This window comes from Martes martes, assembly GCF_963455335.1.
Source record: "Martes martes genome assembly, chromosome: 6".
NCBI classification, from domain to species: Eukaryota; Metazoa; Chordata; class Mammalia; order Carnivora; family Mustelidae; genus Martes; species Martes martes.
Genome location: NC_137893.1, coordinates 124,825,283 through 124,848,036, shown reverse-complemented (window position 1 = coordinate 124,848,036; position 22,754 = coordinate 124,825,283). Strand labels below are relative to the sequence as shown.

The 22,754-nt window shown below is 36.4% G+C and overlaps 1 protein-coding gene across 1 annotated transcript in view; it reads left to right on the top strand.

Moving 5' to 3' along the window:
- GMDS (GDP-mannose 4,6-dehydratase) overlaps positions 1 to 22,754 on the top strand; it is a 616,840-nt gene that overhangs the window by 268,985 nt on the left and 325,101 nt on the right. Inside the window, exons 5-6 of the mRNA XM_080805486.1 lie at positions 16,444 to 16,636; positions 17,472 to 17,576. Of these exons, the coding sequence (XP_080661612.1) occupies positions 16,444 to 16,636; positions 17,472 to 17,576 (298 nt within the window). The remainder of the gene's footprint in view (positions 1 to 16,443; positions 16,637 to 17,471; positions 17,577 to 22,754) is intronic.

Genomic DNA, 22,754 nt, shown 5'->3' with positions numbered 1-22,754 from the left:
CTTTCTTTCTTTTTTTGAAGATTTTATTTATTTATTTATTTATTTCCCAGAGAGGGGGTTGGGGGAGAGGGAGAGAGAGAGAGAGAGTGCGCACAAGCAGGGGAAGTGGCAAGCAGAGGGAAAGGGAGAAACAGGGTTCCTGCTGAGCAGAAGCCTGATATAGGCTTGATCCAAGGACCCTGGGATCATTACCTGAGCCAAAGGCAGACTCTGAGCCCGCTGAGCCACCCAGGTGCCCCTTGCTTGTTTGTTTTTATTTTTACTTTTAGTATTCTGTCTAGAAGCTCCTGATTGGGGTGCAGGCTACTGAGGATGGAGCAGTGAGCTCACTGATGGTGACTAAAAGACACTGGGATATTCTTCCAGTGGCAGAGTTACTGTGATTTCTTTGTTAAATGAACTTTGTTATGGCATTTGTCAAGACCTTGGACAATCTAGGTGAATTGCATCCATAGGTTTTCCCCATACTCTTCCTTGCCTGTGTGCTTATTTATCCCCTTAAAGAATTTTGCAAAAGTAATGAGGCAGTATCTACTCTCACAAAGCCACTTTTATTTTCTGCTGGGACATATCTTTAACTATTCATTGATTCTGCCCATTACCATACACTTTGCTAGATATTTCACTATGAAAAAGACACCCAGCAGCGTGGTGATTTGAGTTTCTTTCCAGTGTGACCATCAAATTACCTTTTTATGCATTAAAGTCCTATTAGTAATCTACTGGCATTTTCATCATAGTGCCTATAGTTTCATAAGATCACTCAGGGCTTCTTGAATGACCATCAGTCTTAGTGATTTGCCAGCATTTTAGTTTGTGTCTTAGATCTAGAACAGTTCAGTATTTGGCATTGTTCCTTCCTACCAGTTTCAGACAGCAGAACCCACCCTGTATCTCCCACAAGCAATAGAGAGAAAATGTCCTCAGCTGTCTCTTCCTGGGGCCCCTGCATTCCTCCCTTACCTGCATGTTCCAGCAGCCTCCCATGCACCTCTTTTGACTTCTCTTTGAACCTCACCTCTGTCTTTCTTGAGCATTATTTTTATTTTATTCTAGTTTTAGCAAATGAATCTTTCCCCCTGTTTTGCCTTTTTGCTTGCCAGTTTCCCACACAGTTCTTGTTTGAGTTCCTGTTCATTTTCACGGGGATTTCAATAAAATATTTTCAACAAAACCTCTAGGTCTCTTGTGAGGAGTTATTTATTAAAATAAGACTTCTGTTCATTTCTCCCATGGCCTGGATATATATATTTTTTTAATTCCTTCTAAAACTGACAGAGTATATGCTGTTCATGGGAAAGACAAGAAAAATGGAGGCAGGGAAGGACAGAAAACTGTTTATTTACCCAAATAGCATGTTGCTTTGGTCTCTTAAAGCTTCTAGTTATTTGTCCTAGAGGCTTTAGCTGTACTTCTTGTCTTAATGAACTGTTCCCGTGTGGATATTGAGATCTCTGTTATTGCCACCTAAGGCCATGTTCTAGTTTCTCAGACTCACTTAACCATTTCAGAAAGTCCTCATTTCTTTTGTTTGTTTGTTTGTTTGTTCAGGCGGTCTGTAAATTAAAGAATGATTAGCTCTTTAGGTATAAGGGTAAATGCTTTGTTCCTACTTTACTGTTAGTAGTAGGGTTATTCCAAATGTAATTATAGTAGTCATAAAATGGAAAGTAATGCTTTATAATAATAATGAAGACTATAAGGTGTTTGCTGTGAGCTTCAGTTCCCTTATACCCAACTGAAGTAACTATTCGTTATTTTGTCTGTATGGAGAACACACCAAGATACTGTAATCTGAGTAGTAACTGACAGCAAGCATTGAATACACTCATCATTTTGGGATTATCTTCAACAAATATATTTAATCCCTTGGTTTAAGATTTTAAGGCTCTTGGTTAAGCACCTCTGATTTAAATAATACTTCTATTCACTCCTGTGCCATCACCCTTTGTTAACAGAGAGCTTGGGGGAGAATTAGATCATTTTGTTTATGTGTGATCAAAATAATTCAGAAGATTAAAATTATAAAATATATATCAATGCTAATTAGATTACTCATTTTGATTTGCATGTATGACTCTAGTGTTACATTAATACATTAGTGTACTCACATCATTTTTATACTTAGTCATCAATGTCAGGAATCTATTGACTATTTCAGACCATAGGATAAAAGGTTGTAATAGTAATACTTCAGGCTATATATACACAGAATCCAGAATGGCTGATTAGAGCTTATTAATGGGCTAGATAGGGGTTCTGAGAGATTTAGGGGCTTTTCTTCTTCTTTTTAAAAATTCAGTTTATTTAACCAAAAACCCCCCAAACAATTAATCTGTTTCTCCCACCTCTCAAACCCCCTCTAGCCCTTCCCATGCCCCCACTCCCCCGCCCTGTCCTCTTACAGTCACCAGTCTGTTTTCTGTATCTGTGAGCTTGGTTTTTGTTACTGTTGTTGTTGTTTTAGATTCCACATATAAATGAGATCATACAGTATTTGTCTTTCTGTTATTTTGCTTAGCATACTGCCCTCAAAGTCCATCCGTTTTATCACAAAAGGGAAGATTACATTCTTCTTTATTGCTGAATAATCCTCTGTGTGTGTGTATGTGTGTGTATGTACACCATATTCCTTTATCTGTTCAGTCATTGATATATGCTTAGGTTGTTTCCATATCTTGGCTGTTGTAAGTAATGCTGTAATAACATAGGAGTGCATTTATGATTTTGAATTTGTGGGGTTTTTTTTCTTTTTTTTTTTTTCAAGGGTTTTATTTATTTGAGAGAGAGAGCGAGAGAGCAAGAGAATGAGTGCATGAGCAGGGGGGAGGGGCAGGTGAAAAGGGACAAGCAGACTCTTTCTTGAGCAGGGAGCCTGACTCAGGGCTTGATCCCAGGAAGCTGGGATCGTGACCAGAGCGGAAGGCAGCTGCTTAACCGACTGAGCTACCCAGGTGCCCCTATGTTTTTGTTTTTTTTTGGGCAAATACCCAGAGTGGAATTTCTGGATCATATGGTAGTTCTGTTTTTAATTTTTTGAGGAAACTCCATACTGTTTTCCATAGTATCTACACCAGTGCATTCCTGTATTCCCACCAACAGTGCACGAGGGTCCCCTATTCTCTACATCCTCACCAACGCTTGCTCTCTCTTGACTTTTTGATAACAGCTATTCTAACAGGTGTGAGGTGGTATCTCATGGTGGTTTTGGTTTGCATTTCCCTGATGGCTAATGATGTCGAGCCCCTTTCTGTGTACCTGTTGGCCATGTGTATGTCTTCTTTGGGAAAATGTCTATTCAGATCTTTTACCCATGTTTAAATTAGATTGATTTGGGGTTTTTTGTTTTGCTATATTGAGTTGTATGAATTCTTTATATATTTTGGATATTAGCCCCTTACCAGATACACGATTAACAAGAACTTTCTCCCACCAAGTAGGCTGCCTTTCCATTTTGTTGATGGTTTCCTGCACTCTGCAGATTTAATTTAATATAGTCCCACTTGTTTATTTTTGCTCTTGTTGCCTTTGTGTTTGGTGTGAAATCCAAAAAATCATCACCAGCACCAATGTCAAGGACCTTACCACCTGTGTTTTCTTCTAGGAGTCTTATGGTTTCAGGTTTTGTGTTTAAGTCTTTAATCCATTTTGAATAAACTTTTGTATTTGGTGTAAGATAGTGGTCCAGTTTAATTCTTTTGCATATGGCTGTCCAGTTTCCCCAATACCATTTATTGGAGAGACTGTCCTTTCGCCATCGTTTATTCTTGAATCCTTTATCATGAATTAATCATTCATATGTGTGTTGATTATATTAGCAGTCTCTGTTCTGTTCATCTGATCTATGTGTCTCTTTTTATGCTGATACTGTTTTGATTGCTATAGCTTTATAATACAGTTGAAATTAGGAAGGATAATGCCCCCAGTTTTGTTCTTTCTCCAGATGGCTTTGGGTTGGGGTGCCTGGGTGGCTCAGTGGGTTAAAGCTTCTGCCTTTGGCTCAGATCATGATCTCAGGGTCTTGGGATTGAGCCCCGCATCGGGCTCTCTGCTCGGAGAGCCTGCCTCCCCCTCTCTCTTTGCCTGCCTCTCTGCCTACTTGTGATCTCTGTCTGTCAAATAAATAAATAAAAATCTTTAAGATTGCTTTGGGTTTTAGGGGTCTTTTGTGATTCCATACAGGTTTTAGGATTGTTTGTTCTATTTCTTTGAAAAATGCCAGTGTAATTTTGATAGGGATTATATTAGATTTGTATATTACTTTGAGTAGTATGGACATTTTAACAATATTAGTTCTTCCAATCCATGAATGTGGAATATCTTTCCATTTATTTGTGTCTTCTTCAGTTTCTCTCATCAATGACTAGTAGTTTTCCATATATAGGCCTTTCACCTCCTTGGTTAAATTTTAGTTTTTTCTTCTTTTTGATACAATTGTAATTGGCATTGTTTTCTTAATTATTCTTTTTTAATAATATGTTATTAGTGTACAGGAACAAAATAAATTTTTGTGGATTGATTTTATATCCCCCATCATTATTGACTTTATTAGTTCTAACAGTTTAGGTTTTTTTGTTGTTGTTGTTGGAGCCTTTAGGGTTTTCTGCATATAATATCTTATCATATGCAAATAGTGATAGTTTTATTTTTTCCTTTCCAATTTGGATGACTTTTTTTTTTCCTTTCCTAACTGCTCTGGCTAGGACTTCGAATATTATGTTGTGTAAAAGTGGTGAAAGTGTGCATCCTTGTCTTATTCCTGATGTTAGAAGAAATGCTTTCAGCCTTTCACTACTGAATATGATTTTAGCTATGGGCTTGTTGTATATGGCCATTATTATGTTGAAATACATTTCCTCTTTACTCGTTTTGTTGAGTTTTTATCATAAATAGGTGGTGAATTTGTCAGTTGATTTCTTTGCATCTTTTGAGATGATGATATGATTTTTATCCTTCATTTTGTTAGTTTGATAGGTCACATTGACTGATGTGCTGCTGTTGAACTATCCTTGTGTCTCTGCATCTCTGGAATAAATTCCACTTGATTATGGTGTATAAGTTTTTTAATGATCATTAAAATTAAGTTTGCTAATTTCTGAGAATTTTTGTATCTATGTTCATCAGGGATATTAGCCATTTATTTATTTATTTATTTATTTTGGTGGCATCATTTCTGCTTTTGGTATCAGGGTAATGTTGGCCTCATAAAATGTATTTGGAAAAGTTTTCCCTTCTTCTGTTTTTTGCAAGTGTTCGAGAAGTATTGGTATTCTTTGAATGTTTGGCACAATTAACCAGTGAAGCCATCTTGTATTGGACTTTTGTGTTTTAGGAGGTTTTTAATTACTGATTCAATTTCCTTTTGTAATTGGTCTGGTCAGATGTTCTGTTTCATGATTCAGTCTTGGTGGGCTGTATGTTTCTAGGAATTTATTCATTTCTTCTAAGTTGTCTAGTTTCTTGTTGCTTAATTGGTCATAATAGTCTCTTATGTTTTTTTTTTTTTCATTTCTGTGGTTTCTGTTTTAACATCTCTTTCATTTTTTATTTTAGTTATTTGGGTCCTCTCTTTTTTTCTTGGTGAGTCTAGGTAAAGATTTGTCAGATTTGTTTATCTTTTTTTTTTTTTTTTTTTTTTTTTTTTTTTTTTTTTAAAGATTTTATTTATTTATTTGACAGACAGATCACAAGTAGGCAGAGAGGCAGGCAGAGAGAGAAGGGAGGAAGCAGACTCCCTGCTGAGCAGAGAGCCCGACGCGGGGCTCGATCCCAGGACGCCGGGATCATGACCTGAGCCGAAGGCAGCGGCTTTAACCCACTGAGCCACCCAGGCGCCCCAGATTTGTTTATCTTTAATGAAAAATTAGTCCATCGTTTCATTGATCTTTAGTATTGTCTTCTTTATTTTTTAATCTCTATTTCATTTACTTCTCCTCTAATCATTGTTATTTCCTTTCTTCTACTAACTTTGTCTTTTATTTGCTCTCCTTTTTCTAGTTCCTTGAAGCTGCAGTTAGATTGTTTATTTAAAACTTTCTATATTTCTTGAGATAGGCATTTATCACTATAAGCTTACCTTTTAGAACTGTTTTTGCTGCATCCCATAAATTTTGGTATATTACATTTCCATTTGTGTTTATCTCAAGGTATTTTTTGTTTGTTTTTCTTTTGATTTCTCCTTTTACCCATTGGTTTTTCAGTAGCATGTTGTTGATTTGCCATATTTTTCCGTTTTCTCTGTGTGTTTAATTTCTGGTTTCATTCCTTTGTGGTCAGAAAAGGTGTTTGATATCATTCCAGTTTTCTTAAAATTTGTTTTCTGAACTAACATAGGATCTCTCTTAGATGGAGCTTTTCTTCTTTAACCACATTCTGAAATATTAATACTCTTTGATACCACTGGTATACAGCATTCTTTTCTTATGCCATGACTCCTTCAGTAGTTTGGTGAAGCCTATAGGTCTTCTCAGAATAATGTTTTTCAAAAGTATAAAGCGGAAAACAGTGTGGAGGTTCCTCAAAAAACTGAAAATAGAGCTACCCTATGACCCAGCAATTGCACTACTGGGTATATATCCTAAAGATACAAACATGGTGCTCCGAAGGGGCACGTGCACCCAAATGTTTATAGCAGCAATGTCCACAATAGCCAAACTGTGGAAAGAACCTAGATGGCCATCAACAGATGAATGGATAAAGAAAATGGGGTATATATATACAATGGAATACTATGCAGCCATCAAAAGAAATGAAATCTTGCCGTTTGCGATGATGTGGATGGAACTAGAGGGTATTATGCTTAGCGAAATAAGTCAATCGGAGAAAGACAACTATCATATGATCTCTTTGATATGAGGAAGTGGAGATGCGATGTGGGGGGTTGGGGGGAGGTAGGAAAAGAAAAAATGAAAAGATGGGATTGGGAGGGAGACAAACCATAAAAGACTCAATCTCAAAAAACAGACTGAGGGTTGCTGGGGGCAGGGGGGCCGGGAGAGAGTGGTGGGGATATGGACATTGGGGAGGGTATGTGCTATGATGGGTGCTGTGAAATGTGTAAACCTGGCGATTCACAGACCTGTACCCCTGGGGATAAAAATACATTATATGTTTATTAAAATAAAAAAATTAAAAATTAAAAAAAGTATAAAGCAAAAACAGGATACAAAAGAAACTAATTATATTCATATATTAATATTAGAATATTTACAAGCCAAGCTTGTGAAGTAATAATGTGATGTGATATATTATATAACAAGACCTGAATTCACTACTGTGACTTCAAAGCAGTGATGGGCGCAAGTGATACTTTAGACTTTTGTAACAACTATGCTGTAGTATAAAAATGTCTATTATAGGGGCACCTGGTTGGTTCAGTGGGTTAAGCCTCTGCCTTCAGCTCGGGTCATGATCCCGGGGTCCTGGAATCGAGCCCCGCATCGGGCTCTCTGCTCAGTGGGGAGCCTGCTTCCTCCCCTCTCTCTGCCTGCCTTTCTGCCTGCTTGTGATCTCTCTCTCTGTCAAATGAATTAATAAAATATTTTTTTTTAAAAAGTCTATTATAGCCATTGGTGGAAAAGTCACATGTGGTGCTATTATTGCCAAGGATTTTTGCTTATATTCAAAATTGAGAGAAATTCTAAATTTCATATAGAATTTGATAAAAATGGAAGGGTATATTTTACTTATCCAAATTAGTGTGTGCCTCCTTAAATTCGATCCATAGACCTTGTGGACCTTGGTTAACCATCCCAATGTAATGAATTTCATGAAGCAAACTTGCTGATTATTTCTGCTTATCTGTAAAGAATCTCTGCAAGCTTCTTGAAAAATTGAATAATTACTTCTGATTCTATTTTCTCACATAAAAATCATTACAAGTTTTTCTATGTTTATCACCAGCTGATACAACTCTGTAAACTAGAAAAGAAAAAGATGTATGGTATAGCTGATGTGTGATAATTGGAGTCACAAAGTATTTTTAAATTAAGATTTTCTACAAAGCTAAAGAGACTTAGTTTAATTGTTTTCTTTTTATCAACCTGTGGCCTTTCTTAAATGAGAAGTCAAGAGAAGTTTTAAGGAATGGGACCAGATATTCTTGGAGGATACAGAATATGGCGAAGCATTGTGATTGAGGTGTTACTGCTGAAGTAGGGAAAAAACCCATTTCAGAAATGAAGATTTTCAGACTGAAGGAATGTCCTTGGGATAGCTGAGCTTCCTTTAGATATTAGTAAATGGGAAGGGTTATAAGATTTGGTAAGGCACTACAGTGTGGTTGACCTTCCACAGTAGGAACTGTGCTCTTCAAGAAAGCAAAAATGTTGGAAAACTCCTGAGAGTAGAGTACCATATATCTTTTCCACTCTGATTGGTAAAAGTTTCAATTTGTCTTTAGGGGTAAAAATGTTAAGTTGTGAAAAAAAAATAGTGTTAGTCATTCATTCATTCAACAGACCTTTTCATACCCTACATTGATAGTAAGCAATAAGGATGACACATGGAAAACTCTGGTCCCTACAGAGTTTTCCCACAGTGTGGGAAGTGGAAAGAGACAGAAACAGTGTGATGTTGCAGTGACTCTCATCAAAGTTGTTACAGGGCATGGTTTGTCTGGGAATCGTTCCCTTGTTCTATATAATGAAAGTTCTGATTCCCGATGGGAGTCCTTACTCTGCTTAGAAGATTTCAAAAAATTAATGGAAACTACATATTAATTTACACTGAGCATACAAAGGTAAACAAAGATGTCACATTTATTTAGTCTAGCAGAAGTTTATCACTTCAGTGAAGTAATAACCTTATGATTATTTGATGCCCTAATTCATGATTATAAAAGATTTTGAACAAAAATATAAGTACAATGTAAGGAAAAATCATATAAAATTATGCTTATAAATGTGAGGAATAAAAGTTTCTGAGCTGGGCCTTGGCTGGGCTGGAAGCAAATAGAGCTAAGACTGGGACTGTCCTGCATAGCGAGAAGCCCTGGTGGGAATGATGCTGCTCCACTGTTCTGAAACATTGTTGCCTCCTCAGTACCTGTTAACCCAACTACAGACCCACACAGAAAGCCTGTTCCAGAAAGGCCTCTACTGGTGTGTACAAAATCAGTGTCTTCTGTTTCTCGTCCTTTTTTCCATTGAAACTGGAGGCTTGTTATTTCCCAAACATGGCCAGTACATTTTCCCTCCCTTTGCCCATGCTGGCCCATCCATTAGAATGCTTCACATCCCCCCGCACTTGCTTATGCAGGCCATCTCCTCCCTGATTCCTTCTTTGATTTGTCTTTGTTATCTCGCCTTCTTTCACTCCCTATCCCCCACCTGGCTGCACACACATTTCAGCCATGCCTCTCCTAGTCCCTGTTGCATCCATTACCTGTAAGGTGGGTGAGAGGGACAGAGGTCTGTTTCTTTTCACCTTTCTATTTCCTATATCAGGACATGATGCCCTGCTGCTTAGGGAAGGTGCTTCTAAAATAGGAATGTACCCTCTCTAGATCCCCTCGAGAAAGCCCTTCCTGCCCACTGACCTGAAATTCTTCTGGATCCACACTCTTATTGTGGCTATTAAAACAGATGAGCTTCAAGTCCTAGTTGCTACGTAAGTGCCAGCTTTGCTGGATTTCTGCTGAGAAAGACTGATTCACAGTAGAAAGTAGTGTTTTATTGTTGTTATCGTTGATCAACAACTTTTGCTTGTAGATTCAAAGTCTTGAGGAACAGTAAAATAGTGCAGCTCCTTGTGTGGTCTTAGGTATTTCCAGCCTACTGATATTTTGAGCCTCCTTTTGTCTCTGAAAGCAAAGGTTAGAGGAAGTGTTCTTCTGGTCTCTGGTTATCTTTTCCCACATCTAATTCTTTTGCCAAACCAATCTTTTTTCTGAGGCAACATTTTTATTCAGGAAATGTTGGCTCATTCACTGAGATTTTTAAAATTTCATGTATTTCATATGTGAAGTTCACTCCATTGTTAATTGTATAATAAGGTCATTGAGGAATTATATGCTCAAACTTCAGGGTTAATGCCACCTTATTAATTCAAGTAATATTTCTTAGGCAACTTATATGTGGCAGGGACTCTTCTAAGTGGCAGGAAGCATGAGGGGTTTTAGGCGGGCTAGACAAGTGAAGACATGAGCAGTCTTCCTTACAGTCAAATGTGCTGGGTGCTCTGAAGAGAAGTGAAGTGAATTATTTGGAATGGAGTGGAGTGAAGGGAATTATTTGTTCTAGATGGCAAGGTCAGGGAAGGCCTTGTGAGGGAAAGAAAGGAAGGGGTAAGCCACGCAAATATCTGGGGGCAAAATGTTCTGAGTAGAGAGGAGAGTGAACACCCAGGCCCTGAGGCAGGTCTTACTGGGAGCACTGAGGGACCAGTGAGGCTGGCATGGGGGCAGGTAGGGAGTGAGACTGGCAGGCCAAGTCATGTGGGACTTGGAGGTGGCATCATTCATCCATAAGGACCCAGAAAGGCAAATGACATATGTGGTCTAGGGCAACATATATTATAAATAATTTTATGTTTCTTTAAATTCCTCCATAAATTTTTCTTTTTGTTTCAGCTGAAAAACCTGAAAGAAGTGAGGCGTTATTTATCAATTTGTTATGAAATTCTCTTCCTTCTACTGTTTTTGACATATTTTTCCTTACTAAAATTGTTATTGAAGTATGTTTTTCCAGTTCATTTTACTTTAGAAGATAATAGTTCTATTAGTATTTGTAGGGTACTTAAATATATTTCATTTATTTTGTTATAAGTAAGTAGAATTTTTCTTCAAATGGCTTTTCATTTTTAAATTTTAGATGTATTTTGACGTGTGTGCCACTCTAGGGAATTCACTGGTGAACAGAAATAGGCAAGGTCCTTGCCCCTGTGAAGCTTACAGTCCAGTGTATATGTGCAGCAGGGACTAGTTTTTGTTTTTGTTTTTGTTTTTTCATTCATCTCAGCTTCTGCTTTTAAAATTCTAAACATGTGTACTCTTTAATCCATATTTTGAGGTAAGAGAAAGTATGAGGGGTATCTGTGGGGTAGTTTTGATAAACTGTTCACACTGGATATTCTCTGGTGACTAGAGCCCTCTGCCTCACTATAGACTAAAAAAATGAAATCCATAGCTAAGCTTTGGTTCAGGGTTGTTCCCTAAATATTCTCATTATGATAAAGAGAAACTAGTCAGCATAGAGAATAAAGATGAACATAAGAATGAGTTTGAACACTGAAAAACCCACTGAGTAAGGCAGTGGGCCTCACCTGAAAAATTCCAAAATGGTTCTTAATCAGCAGTCTCTCAGGAAATAGCCAAGATCTTAAGTTCAAGGGCTGGGATGTTTTTGGGTGAGGAATCTCAAAGTGTGACATTTCTGACCTCAAGTATTCAATTTTGGTGATCATTTGTAATAGGTAAAAATGGGAGCGCTCCAATCACCACCATATGGAAACCACTCTACTAATTGGACACAGTTCATGTTCTCTTATAATAATCTAATATTAATAACATTTTAATTGTTGTCAACAATACATTAGAAAGGATCTTAAAGGTCATCTAGTTCAAGATTTTCTCATCTGCAGTTCACGAATCCTTAGAAAATGTAGGCAACACGGCAACTCTCTGGGTGCATGTACACTTGTACATATGTGTATTTCTGTTTTTCGTCAGAGAGTCTGAGGCTTTCAGGATATCTGTACAGAGTCTGAGCCTCAGAAAGACCAAGCCCTGCTTTTGTGGTGAGCACCATTCCAGGAACAGAGGCCCAGATTTGCTGCTGCTGACTTTCAGTGTGACTTTATAAAATCCTTCTCTCTGAACCTCAGGACTGCTTTCTATTTCTCCTAGAATTGTTATAAAGCTCTAACAAAAGCACTTTTGAATTGTAAAGTGTCCTATAAATGTAGAGTTGTGGCACTGTACTATGAGAAAACTGCAGCTAGGAAGTTGAGTGGTCTGCTCTAGAGCTGACAGCAGAGCCGTGACCCCCCCATCTCCTGAGGCTCACACAGTGCACTGTCCCCTCAATATGGGGCCACAGCTTTTTGTGAGAACAGAATGGCCCAATACCAAGAACATTCAATGGAAAAAGCATAGTTCTTTCAACAAATGGTGCTGGGGTAACTGACATCCATGTGCACACAACTAATTCAGACCTCTAACCCATAACATACATAAAAATTATCTAAAACTGGATTAAAGACCTAAATGTAAGAAATAAAACTATAAAACTCCTAGAATAAAACAAAAGAGTGAATCTTCATGTTCTTGAGTTAATTAAAGCATTCTAAGATATTACACCAAAAGCACAAACAATAAATGAAAAATTAGATGAACTGGACTTTTGTACTTCATAGTACACCATTAAGAAAGTGAAAACTGTTTGTACACCTTAAATTTACACCATGATACATGTTAGTTATATCTCAATAAAGCTAAGGAAAAAAGTGAAAAGACAACTCATAATGGGAGAAAATTGCAAGCCATGTATCCAGTAAGAGATTTTTATCCAGAATATATAAAGAACTTTCATAACTAAATAATAAAAAGACAAATGACCAGTCTTAAAAATGGGTGAAACATCTGCATAGACATCTTTCCAAATAAGATATGCCAATGGCCAGTAAGCACATGAAAAGATGGCTTAACATCATTAGTCATCAGGGAATTGCAAATCAAAACCACAATGAGAAATTTGTGTGGAACCATAAAAGAATCCTAATAACCAAAGCAAAATCTTGAGAAAGAACAAAACTAGAAGCATCATACTTCCTAATTTCAAGCTGTATTATAAAGCTATAGCAATCAAAACAGTATAGTATATCAGCATAGAAACAGACATAGATCAGATGAACAGAACTGAGACTGCTAAAATAAATCAACACACATATGAGTGATTAGTTCATGATAAAGGTTTCAAAAATATACAATGGCGAAAGGACAGTCTCTCCAATAAATGGTATTGGGGAAATGGGCAGCCATATGCAAAAGAATTAAACTGGACCACTATCTTACACCAAATACAAAAGTTTATTCAAAATGGATTAAAGACTTAAACACAAAACCTGAAACCATAAGACTCCTAGAAGAAAACACAGGTGGTAAGGTCCTTGACATTGGTGTTGGTGATGATTTTTTGGATTTCCTACCAAACACAAAGGCAACAAGAGCAAAAATAAACAAGTGGGACTATATTAAATTAAATCTGCAGGGTGTAGGAAACCATCAACAAAATGGAAAGGCAGCCTACTTGGTGGGAGAAAGTACTTGTTAATCGTGTATCTGGTAAGGGGCTAATATCCAAAATATATAAAGAATTCATACAACTCAATATAGCAAAACAAAAAACCCCAAATCAATCTAATTTAAACATGGGTAAAAGATCTGAATAGACATTTTCCCAAAGAAGACATACACATGGCCAACAGGTACACAGAAAGGGGCTCGACATCATTAGCCATCAGGGAAATGCAAACCAAAACCACCATGAGATACCACCTCACACCTGTTAGAATAGCTGTTATCAAAAAGTCAAGAGAGAGCAAGCGTTGGTGAGGATGTAGAGAATAGGGGACCCTCGTGCACTGTTGGTGGGAATACAGGAATGCACTGGTGTAGATACTATGGAAAACAGTATGGAGTTTCCTCAAAAAATTAAAAACAGAACTACCATATGATCCAGAAATTCCTAAGGAAATGAGAACACTAACTGGAAAAGATAGCTGCATCCTCATGTTGATTGGAGCATTACTTATAGTAGCCAAGATACACAAGGAAACTAAGTGTCCATTGATGGCTGAAGGGATAAAGTAGATGTGGGGGGTGCGTGCGTGTGTGTGTGTGTGTGTGTGTGTACATACACATGTATACATACACAATGGAATATTACTCAGTCATAGGGAAGAAAGAAGTCCTGGCATTTGCAGCAACATGTAAGAGCCCTGAGGACATTATTATAAGTAAAAAAGGTCAGACAGAAAAAGACAACTATTATATGATTTTATGGAAATTTTATGGAAATTTTATGGAAAAAGACAACTATTATATGATATATGGAATCTAAAAAAGGAATGAAGAAACCAAACATACTCATAGATACAGTGTTGCCAGAAACAAGGGGGTGGAGGTGGTGGACAGTAGATGAAATGGGTGAAGGTGGTCAAAAGGTACAAATTTGTAGTTGTAAAATGATTAAGTAATGGACATGTATGGTGACTGTAGTTAATACTGTATTATTTGCAAGTTTGTAAGAGAGTAGATCTTAAAAGTTATCAACAAGTTTTGTAACTCCGTAGTGATGGATGTTAACTTGACTTATTGTGATTCATGATATATACATAAATATACATGATATATACATAAATCATTACATACACTTGAGACAAAGGTAATGTTATATGTCAATTATACCTTAGTAATACAAAAAAAAAAGCCCAGTGATGTACAGTTTCACACTCACTGGGATGTCTAAAATCAAAAAGACAGACCACAGTAAGTACGGAGTAGGGTAGGGAATAGTTAGAACTCTTATTTACTGCTGGTGAGAATGTGAAATGGTACAGCTACTTGAGAAAACAGTGTGGCAGTTCCTCAAAATGTTACATGTTGTATGAAAATGACTCTACTCCTAGGTACATGTCCAAGAGAAATGAAATTATGATATGTAAAGGAAATCAGTCACAAAAGGCCACATATTATGATTCTATATATGAAATATCCAGAATAGGTCACTGCATAGTAGATTAGTGGCCGTGGGGGTGTGATAGGAAGATGGTAAGTGATTGCTGATGGGTACCAAGTTTTCTCTGGGGATAATGAACACATTCTGGAATTCATTGGTGGTGATGGTTGTGCAATGCTGTAAATATACTAAAAACCAGTGAGTCGTAAACTTTAGAGGGTATGTAAATTTTATGGTATATAAATTTTATTGCAGTAAACCATTACTTGAATGTTCTTTTTTTTTAAATATTTTATTTATTTATTTGACAGACAGGGATCACAAGTAGGCAGAGAGGCAGGCAGAGATAGAGGGGAGGAAGCAGACTCCCCGCTGAGCAGGGAGCCCGATGCGGGGCTCGATCCCAGGATGCTGGGATCATGACCAGAGCTGAAGGCAGAGGCTTTAACCCACTGAGCTACCCAGGTGCCCCCCATTATTTGAAAAGAATAAAGTAACCCCAAATTGTGCTTTCTTGACTTTGAAAGATTGGGGATGAAAAATACTTTTATTGTTTTATCTCATAGCTGCTGCAAGTTTTACTGACAGGCTTAGATTACATGAGTGTAGTAGTATTGAGTCAGGTGCCTGGTCACCTGTCACCCGTTCCCTTAATACCCTGTGCACAGACAAGACTGTAGCTTGTGCCCAAGTAACACTCAGGACTAGCAGCAATGTGGGCCAGTAACCTCCTCACCCCAGAGCCAGGTTTTTCCAGGTGAGTACTGAGGTCATTCTCCAGGCAGCAGGGAAGCATCTTTGCATTGTGACCAGCTGTATTTGGCCTGCAAATAAACCAGCAACAAAGATTTTCAGCCTTACTATTTTAGGACATTTTAATATTAGGTTAACTTGTTTATTATGTTGAGAAATAGTTTTAGAAAAAACATACCAGTCACATTTATTTTTAAGGAATATGTTAAGAAACTAAAAAATACAGAATTATTCCTTAACACTCTCTTTTTAGAAATCATTCAGTTTTATACCTTAGTATCTTACTGTAGTCAGTGTCTCATAATTAAAAGATTATATGTATATATGTAATATACTAAAAAGTAATTCTTGTATTTTATTTAAAAATATAAAATAAAACAATATTTTAAAAAATCAACTGTGTCTAAAGCACGGTTCTCAAACTTCTCCGAGAGTAAAAGTCAACTGGGACTTATTATAAATGGGGATTTTTCTAGGCTTCCATCCCCAAGAGATTGGTTCAATCTGAATTTTTAGAAACCTCCCAGATGATTCAAAGGAGCAGTGGTTTGTACTTTGAGAAACACTGCCTTAGGAACTTCAGCCTAAAATTGTTCTTCACTGGGGCACATGGGTGGCTCAGTCATTTAAGCTTCTGCCTTCGGCTCAGGTCCTGATCCTGGAGTCCTAGGATGGGTTCCTGCATTGGACTCCCTGGTCAGTGGAGTCTGCTTCTCCCTCTGCCCTTTACCCTGCTTGTGCTATCTCTCTCTCAGATAAATAAAGCCTTTGAAAAAAGAATTGTTCTTCATTTTACCATAGATAATTAGTAGGTATTTCTTAAGATATTTTCAACCATTTGGTGTTAGAAATAGATGACATTCATGCACTTACTCTGCTATTAGAAAATAATGTTTTGCCACAAACATAACATTTCTAAGTATGTGAAATGTAAGATGTGTTTGTTACCACTGTCAGCACCTTTGTTGCTGCTACCCATTAATGTGGTACTGTCTTCACCTGCTATTTCCAGATTTCTTTTGACCTGGCTGAATATACTGCGGATGTTGATGGAGTTGGCACTTTACGGCTTCTGGATGCAGTTAAGACCTGTGGCCTTATCAACTCTGTGAAGTTCTACCAAGCCTCGACAAGTGAACTCTATGGGAAAGTGCAAGAAATACCCCAGAAGGAGACGACTCCTTTTTATCCTCGGTCACCGTATGGTAAGAATTCATGGGTACAACCTTGTGCATGTGCCATGCATGTTCTCTTGGCATGGGGCATGCATATGCTTCTGCTTTAAATCCATTCCTGTCTCTCATCTGAAGTCATTTGACTGTGAGATTAACATTAAGATTAGACTAAAATGACTAGAAATTGGGAAGCAGAACATTATACACTGCTCACTCTAAGTATTTGCTGTCATTGCCTCCAGGACGAAATTACCACTTCACTTCAGTGATCCATGTTCATCCAGCCCTTCTGTACACATCACTTTGAAAGGAAAATTAGACCCACAAGACTTTTTTTACTTAACTGTTGTGAGATTTGCTGAAGTGATAGGTTTCATGTTTTTTATCTCCCCAATGGAAGTTTCCCTGGGTTCAATTTTTTTTTTTTTTTAAGGGGGTCGATTACATCTTATGTATTTGTAAAAAGAGTATTCATGAAAGGCTTCAGTGATCAAACTTCAAAGCATCTAGAATATTAAGATTTCATTTTTTTTTCACTTTCTAGTTCCTTAAAACTAGGAAAAAGGAAATAAGACCTTAGGTCAACTTGATCTATTGCGCACATTATCACCAAATCAGTTAGATTGTAGAAGACAGAACTGTGGGTATTACAAAAATAAAAAAAAAAATCTTAAATATTTTCTTGTGCACATGATTAACTGGCAAAGGAACCTTTAGTCATTGGCTTTGACTCTTATCTTTTTCTAACTTAGTATATTACAAATTAATTTTTGCAAGTTGTTACTTATTTAAGGTGAGTGAAAAATCACTGTCTTTTATTATAAAACACCATCTTTTATTTGCTTTTAAAAAATTATTCCAACAGGGGCTGCTAAACTCTATGCCTATTGGATTGTGGTAAACTTCCGGGAAGCATATAATCTCTTCGCAGTGAATGGCATTCTCTTCAATCATGAGAGTCCCAGAAGAGGTCAGTAAATATGGTAATGGACAAGACAGTGTTAGACTAACAATAACTAAAAAAGTTGTATGTTACATTCTACATATGTACTGTATAGACTGGGGAAAACTTCACATCTACTTTTAACTACAGCTGACCCTTGAAAAATGGGTTTGAACTTTGCAGGTTTACTTACACAGATTTTTTACAGTACAGTACTGTAAATGTATTTTCTCTTATGATTTTCTTAATATTTTCTTTTTTCTAGCTAAGTTTATTGTAAGCATACAGCATATAATACATATAACTTACAAAATATGTGATCAACTTTAATACATATAACATACAAAATATGTGTTGATCAACTTTTTATTATCGGTAAGGGTTCTAGTAGACAGTAGGCTATTAATTAAATTCGAGGGAATCAGAAGTTATATGCCTATTTTCTACTGCATGGAGGGTCACCATCTGTTACCCATCCATATTGTTCAAGAGTCAACTATATTGTAAATGTCAGAAGTGGTAAGTGAAGAAATGTAAATCCAAACTTACTTAGTATGTTTGCTAGGTTTTTATTAAACATGAAAACTATACACTGTTCTTATTTTACCATTTTCATTAGTAGGTCTTACCAAGCACGTTTTACCTAAGTATTAGGAAGTTTCCAAATGAATGGAAAGGAATATACTAATGCTTGTTTCTGGAAGTTACTCTTAGGCATGTAGACTCAACTTGTAGAATATACGTATATTACTTTGAGTCTGTTAGATATTCAGTATGCTTTCTTTATATTCCATTTAAGGAGACATCCCTAAATTCTGTGCTTCTAAAGTATATGTTAAAATAATTTGAAATCAGTGCTGATATTTAGAATCATTATCCCCCCCTTTTTTTTTTTCCAGAAAACTGTGTCTTGTTTGCATTGGCTTGTTTGCTTTTCACAGTTGCTGTTGAGACTGTCAGCAACATGCTAGCTTTTCTGTTCCAAATTTTAGGCTTTAAATAAGAAAATGTGTATTCTTATCCTTATTTCTTATTTGCTGAAGCATGAGAAATCTTTACAAAACATATGTACTCTTCACAAAATGAAAATTATTTGTACAATCTAATTCTAAGATGTTTTATACAATTTCACTATCATTTAGCCTTTTAGCTTGAGAATAAATGAAAAGTCCATATGTTATAAGTCCAAATGTTATAAGTTGTTTCATGTACAACAACTAGTAATGCTTATAACTTTTTCAATGAAATTTTATGTGACTATATAGCTACATAATTAACCTACAAGTCATGAAGAAAGAATAAAGTGACAGATATATAAAGGTATCTTTAATATCAATACATTTTTATTTTATAATTGCATAACTTAAAAATTCCCATTATATGATGCTAAAGAATAAGAACCCAGTCTGTCATGCCAATTGCCCCAAAAGAAAACAACTTAATAAGCAGCCAGAAAAATTTCTTTAATTAATTTTGTGGTTCTGGGTGTCCTTAGTAGAGGGAAAAGAAAAAAAGGAAAATCTTACCTCTCCTTGGCCATGGCATTTGATATGCAGGATGCTCAAGGCACCTGCTCAGTAAATGATAGCCTCTGCCTCTTTCCTCATAAACATGTTTATACCCATTGTTTGGGTGTCTGTACTTTTCCCCTTTCAACTTTCTACCTGCAAAACAAAATAAAGAAGTAAAAGTCAAGGGGCACCTGGGTGGCTCAGTGGGTTAAAGCCTCTGCCTTTGGCTCAGGTCATGATCCCAGGGTCCTGGGATCAAGCCCTGCATCGGGCTCTCTGCTCAGCAGGAAGCCTGCTTCCCCCTCTCTCTCTGCCTGCCTCTCTGCCTACTTGTGATCTCTGTCTGTCAAATAAATAAATAAAATCTTAAAAAAAAAAAGAAGTAAAAGTCAATTGTTTTGTTCAGGTTAGGATAGGGAAAAACATTTTTAGTTGCAGAAGGAAAAGATACATTAAAATATGACCTTCCCTCAAAAAAAAATCTTCTATTTGCATATGTTATAATGAGAACTAATTTTTGTCTTTGTCAGTGTTAAACCCTTCTTTTAAAAAATTATTTTAAAATTAATACTTCTTTCTTCCCTCTCACTCCCTCTTACTGACTCCCAGCTCTGTCCTCAGGCCCACTAAAACTCCTTCAGAAACACTCCAAGTGTCTTTATCTTAAACATACAGACAGAGTTATTCTATATACAATATTCTACATTGAGGGCTTTTGTTAAATGTTTGTCTAAAAAATTGACTTTGTAGCATACACCATTCTGCTTTGTTTTATTATATATCTGAAAATCAATAGCTCATGTTTTATTTCATTTAATATCAAATAATGAAAAATAAATAGGAGTATATGTGGAAATAATATTTAAGGTATCTAACACTTAATATTTAGAGCTTTTTTGAAAGTTGGAAATTAATTTTCATATTAATCCTACCATAATACTATTGTTTTGTCACAGTTATATTTTCCAAAGAGATTCTCTCCAGACTGAGAATTCCTTAATTATAGGACTGTATTATATTTTTAAATCTTCAGCTTATAAAACAGTACCTACCTGTTAATGAACATTCAGTAAATATTTTTAATGAATGAATGAATGAATATCTTATGTTTTAGTAAAATGTTACTGACTTGAAAGGTGGGCAATCTGAATTACAAAACAGTAGGGGTTTATATAAAAGTGTGAAATAAATGTTGTTTTACTGGTTTCATGTAAGGGTGTAGCTAAAGGCCTTTTTGAAATAAAGATTCACCCTGATATACTGCAATAGATAAAATGCATTTCTAATTAATAATCTTAGTCTATATACCCACAATTGTTGTGGTACTTTAAGTTCATTTATTAAGTAGATTGAGCATTTATGCATCAGTCATCTTTTACCCTGTTACAACAGTAGGCAAATGCTCTTTAGATAGTGCAGTGGTAAACCTCAGTGTAGTTCTAAGATATATTAACACAAATGTCCAATTAGCAGAGCCCAAACTGATGCAGCCTTTGTTGGGATGTGTACTTTTTCTCTAACGAAAAATATTTAACAAGGCCCTTTTGACTACAGGAACAGTATTCCATGAGAATTTCTAACTTTAAAAAGTATGGAAGGAAAAAAAAAAGTATGGAAGAAGTATTTTTCATCATAAAGGTATTCTAGTCCAGAGGTTGGCAAATAATGGCTCATGGGCCAAATCCAACCGACCAGCCTATTTTTTTAAGTAGATTTTATTGGAGCACAACCATATCCATCTGTTTGTGTATTGTCTATGGCTGCTTTCACAGTAGAGTCCTGTGGCCTACAAAGTCCAAAACATTTGCTGTCTGGCCCTTTAAGAAAACATTTGCAGGCCTCACGTGTAGAATAATTAGTTCCTCAACATCAAGGAAATTTCATTTGGGTTTAATATTTCTCCCAAGCTAGCAAGATAGTCTTATGCAAAGGATTTCCAATATTAAAGTCAAGGAGAATCAAAGGTAACTCACCCTTAAGCAGAACTCGTGAAGTATTTGGGTCAGCTGGGGTTCTGTTGTGCTCTATTGAAGTACTGAGGGATAGAACCAAATAAACTGGGAACTGACTGAAGAACAGGAGCATAGTTCATTACAGCAGCCCTTCCTCCTGAGTTTGACACTTTTCATTTCACTTTTGACTCTATTATTTGCCTTTTCTCTATTCCAAATACTTTGTGGTTTTCTCTTTTTTTCCCCCTTATTCGGGAGAGAGAGAGCATGTACTAGCCGGGAGAGGAGCAGAGGAAAAGGGAGAGGGAGAGAGAGAATCTCCAGCAGGCTCCCCACTGAGCATGGAGCCCGACTCAGGGCTCTGTCTCATGACCCTGAGATCATGACCCGAGCTGAAACTAAGAGTTGGATGCTCAACAGTGAGTGTGCCACCCATATGCCCTTTATGGTTTTCTTTTTAAGTATACTTATTTTGCTTTGTTATGAGAAGGTTGTAATGCCTGTAAAGATAGTTGGGATCACCAGTGTTTAGCACAGAAATTAACTGGTAGAGATTATTGTTGTAGAGAATAAAATCAGTAATCCAAAGACTTGGGCTCTGTTTCCCAGTCAGCCATGCAGTCATTCTTTCAATTAAGACAAGATGTTTGATATGCTCATGCTTTAAGTTTGCTTTTTTATAAAATGGAGGCATTTCAGTAATACAAATTAATAATGAACAATATTTAAAATTCTTGACTTATATGTCCATAAAGGGATGAAAAAGTATGATATGTAATCATGTTCTGTGAATACGATATATAACAATACTCACTGATATTCATAAGGTACTTTTATTCATAAGCACTCAACTTTTTAAAATAAAAAATGTGCTGTTTTTTGAATTAAAGTGATAGTTGCCTTATGAATAAATTGCACAAAACTGCACATGTATCTGGAAAGCTTTTTCCTCTCATATTGTTTCTCCAAATTTGAAATTTTTTATCTGTTTCATTTACGTATCTCTGTAGCTATATGTACATAAATACAGGGCTCTGTTTGCCACAAATGTGGCTATATTGACACCTTTCGGAAATACAGATTTATATATTTTCTTTTTAAAATATTTTATTTATTAGGGAGAGAGAGGGTGGGCCCGCGAGCACACAAGCAGGGGAAGTGGCAGGCAGAGGGAGAAGGAGAAGCGGGCTTTCCACAGAGCAGAGAACCCGATGCGAGGCTCAATCCCAGTATTCTGGGATCATGACCTGAGCTGAAGGCAGATGCTTAACTGACTGAGCCACCCAGGTGCTTCTATATTTATGTAGTTTCTATTTAGGAAAAAAAGGCTATGTTTATTGTCCAGAGCTGTTAAGTTTCTGTGAGGAAAATGTCATGTATGGAAAATCTTTTAGCTTTTGTTGCTAAGTGTTTTTGAAAGGCTAATCAGTTAAAAAGACTGATGTTATATAGCTATTAACTATATAAACTATGAAAGATATTGAGAATTTCTCTATTGCTTTAAAGTAGTTTGTGAATAAGGACATTATAGTTTCTTTTCAAATATGTTATTTACCAGTAATAAAATCTCATAAGTTGAAGATTATTCTATAAACCAGAACATTAAAACAAGCCCATTTGTAAAGTTAACAGTAATATTTGTAGCTTTGATTATTAAATAATTAATTTTTTAAAAAGGTTTTATTTATTTATTTTAGAGAGAGATACAGAGAACACAAGAGAGCAAGCATGAGCAGAGGGGA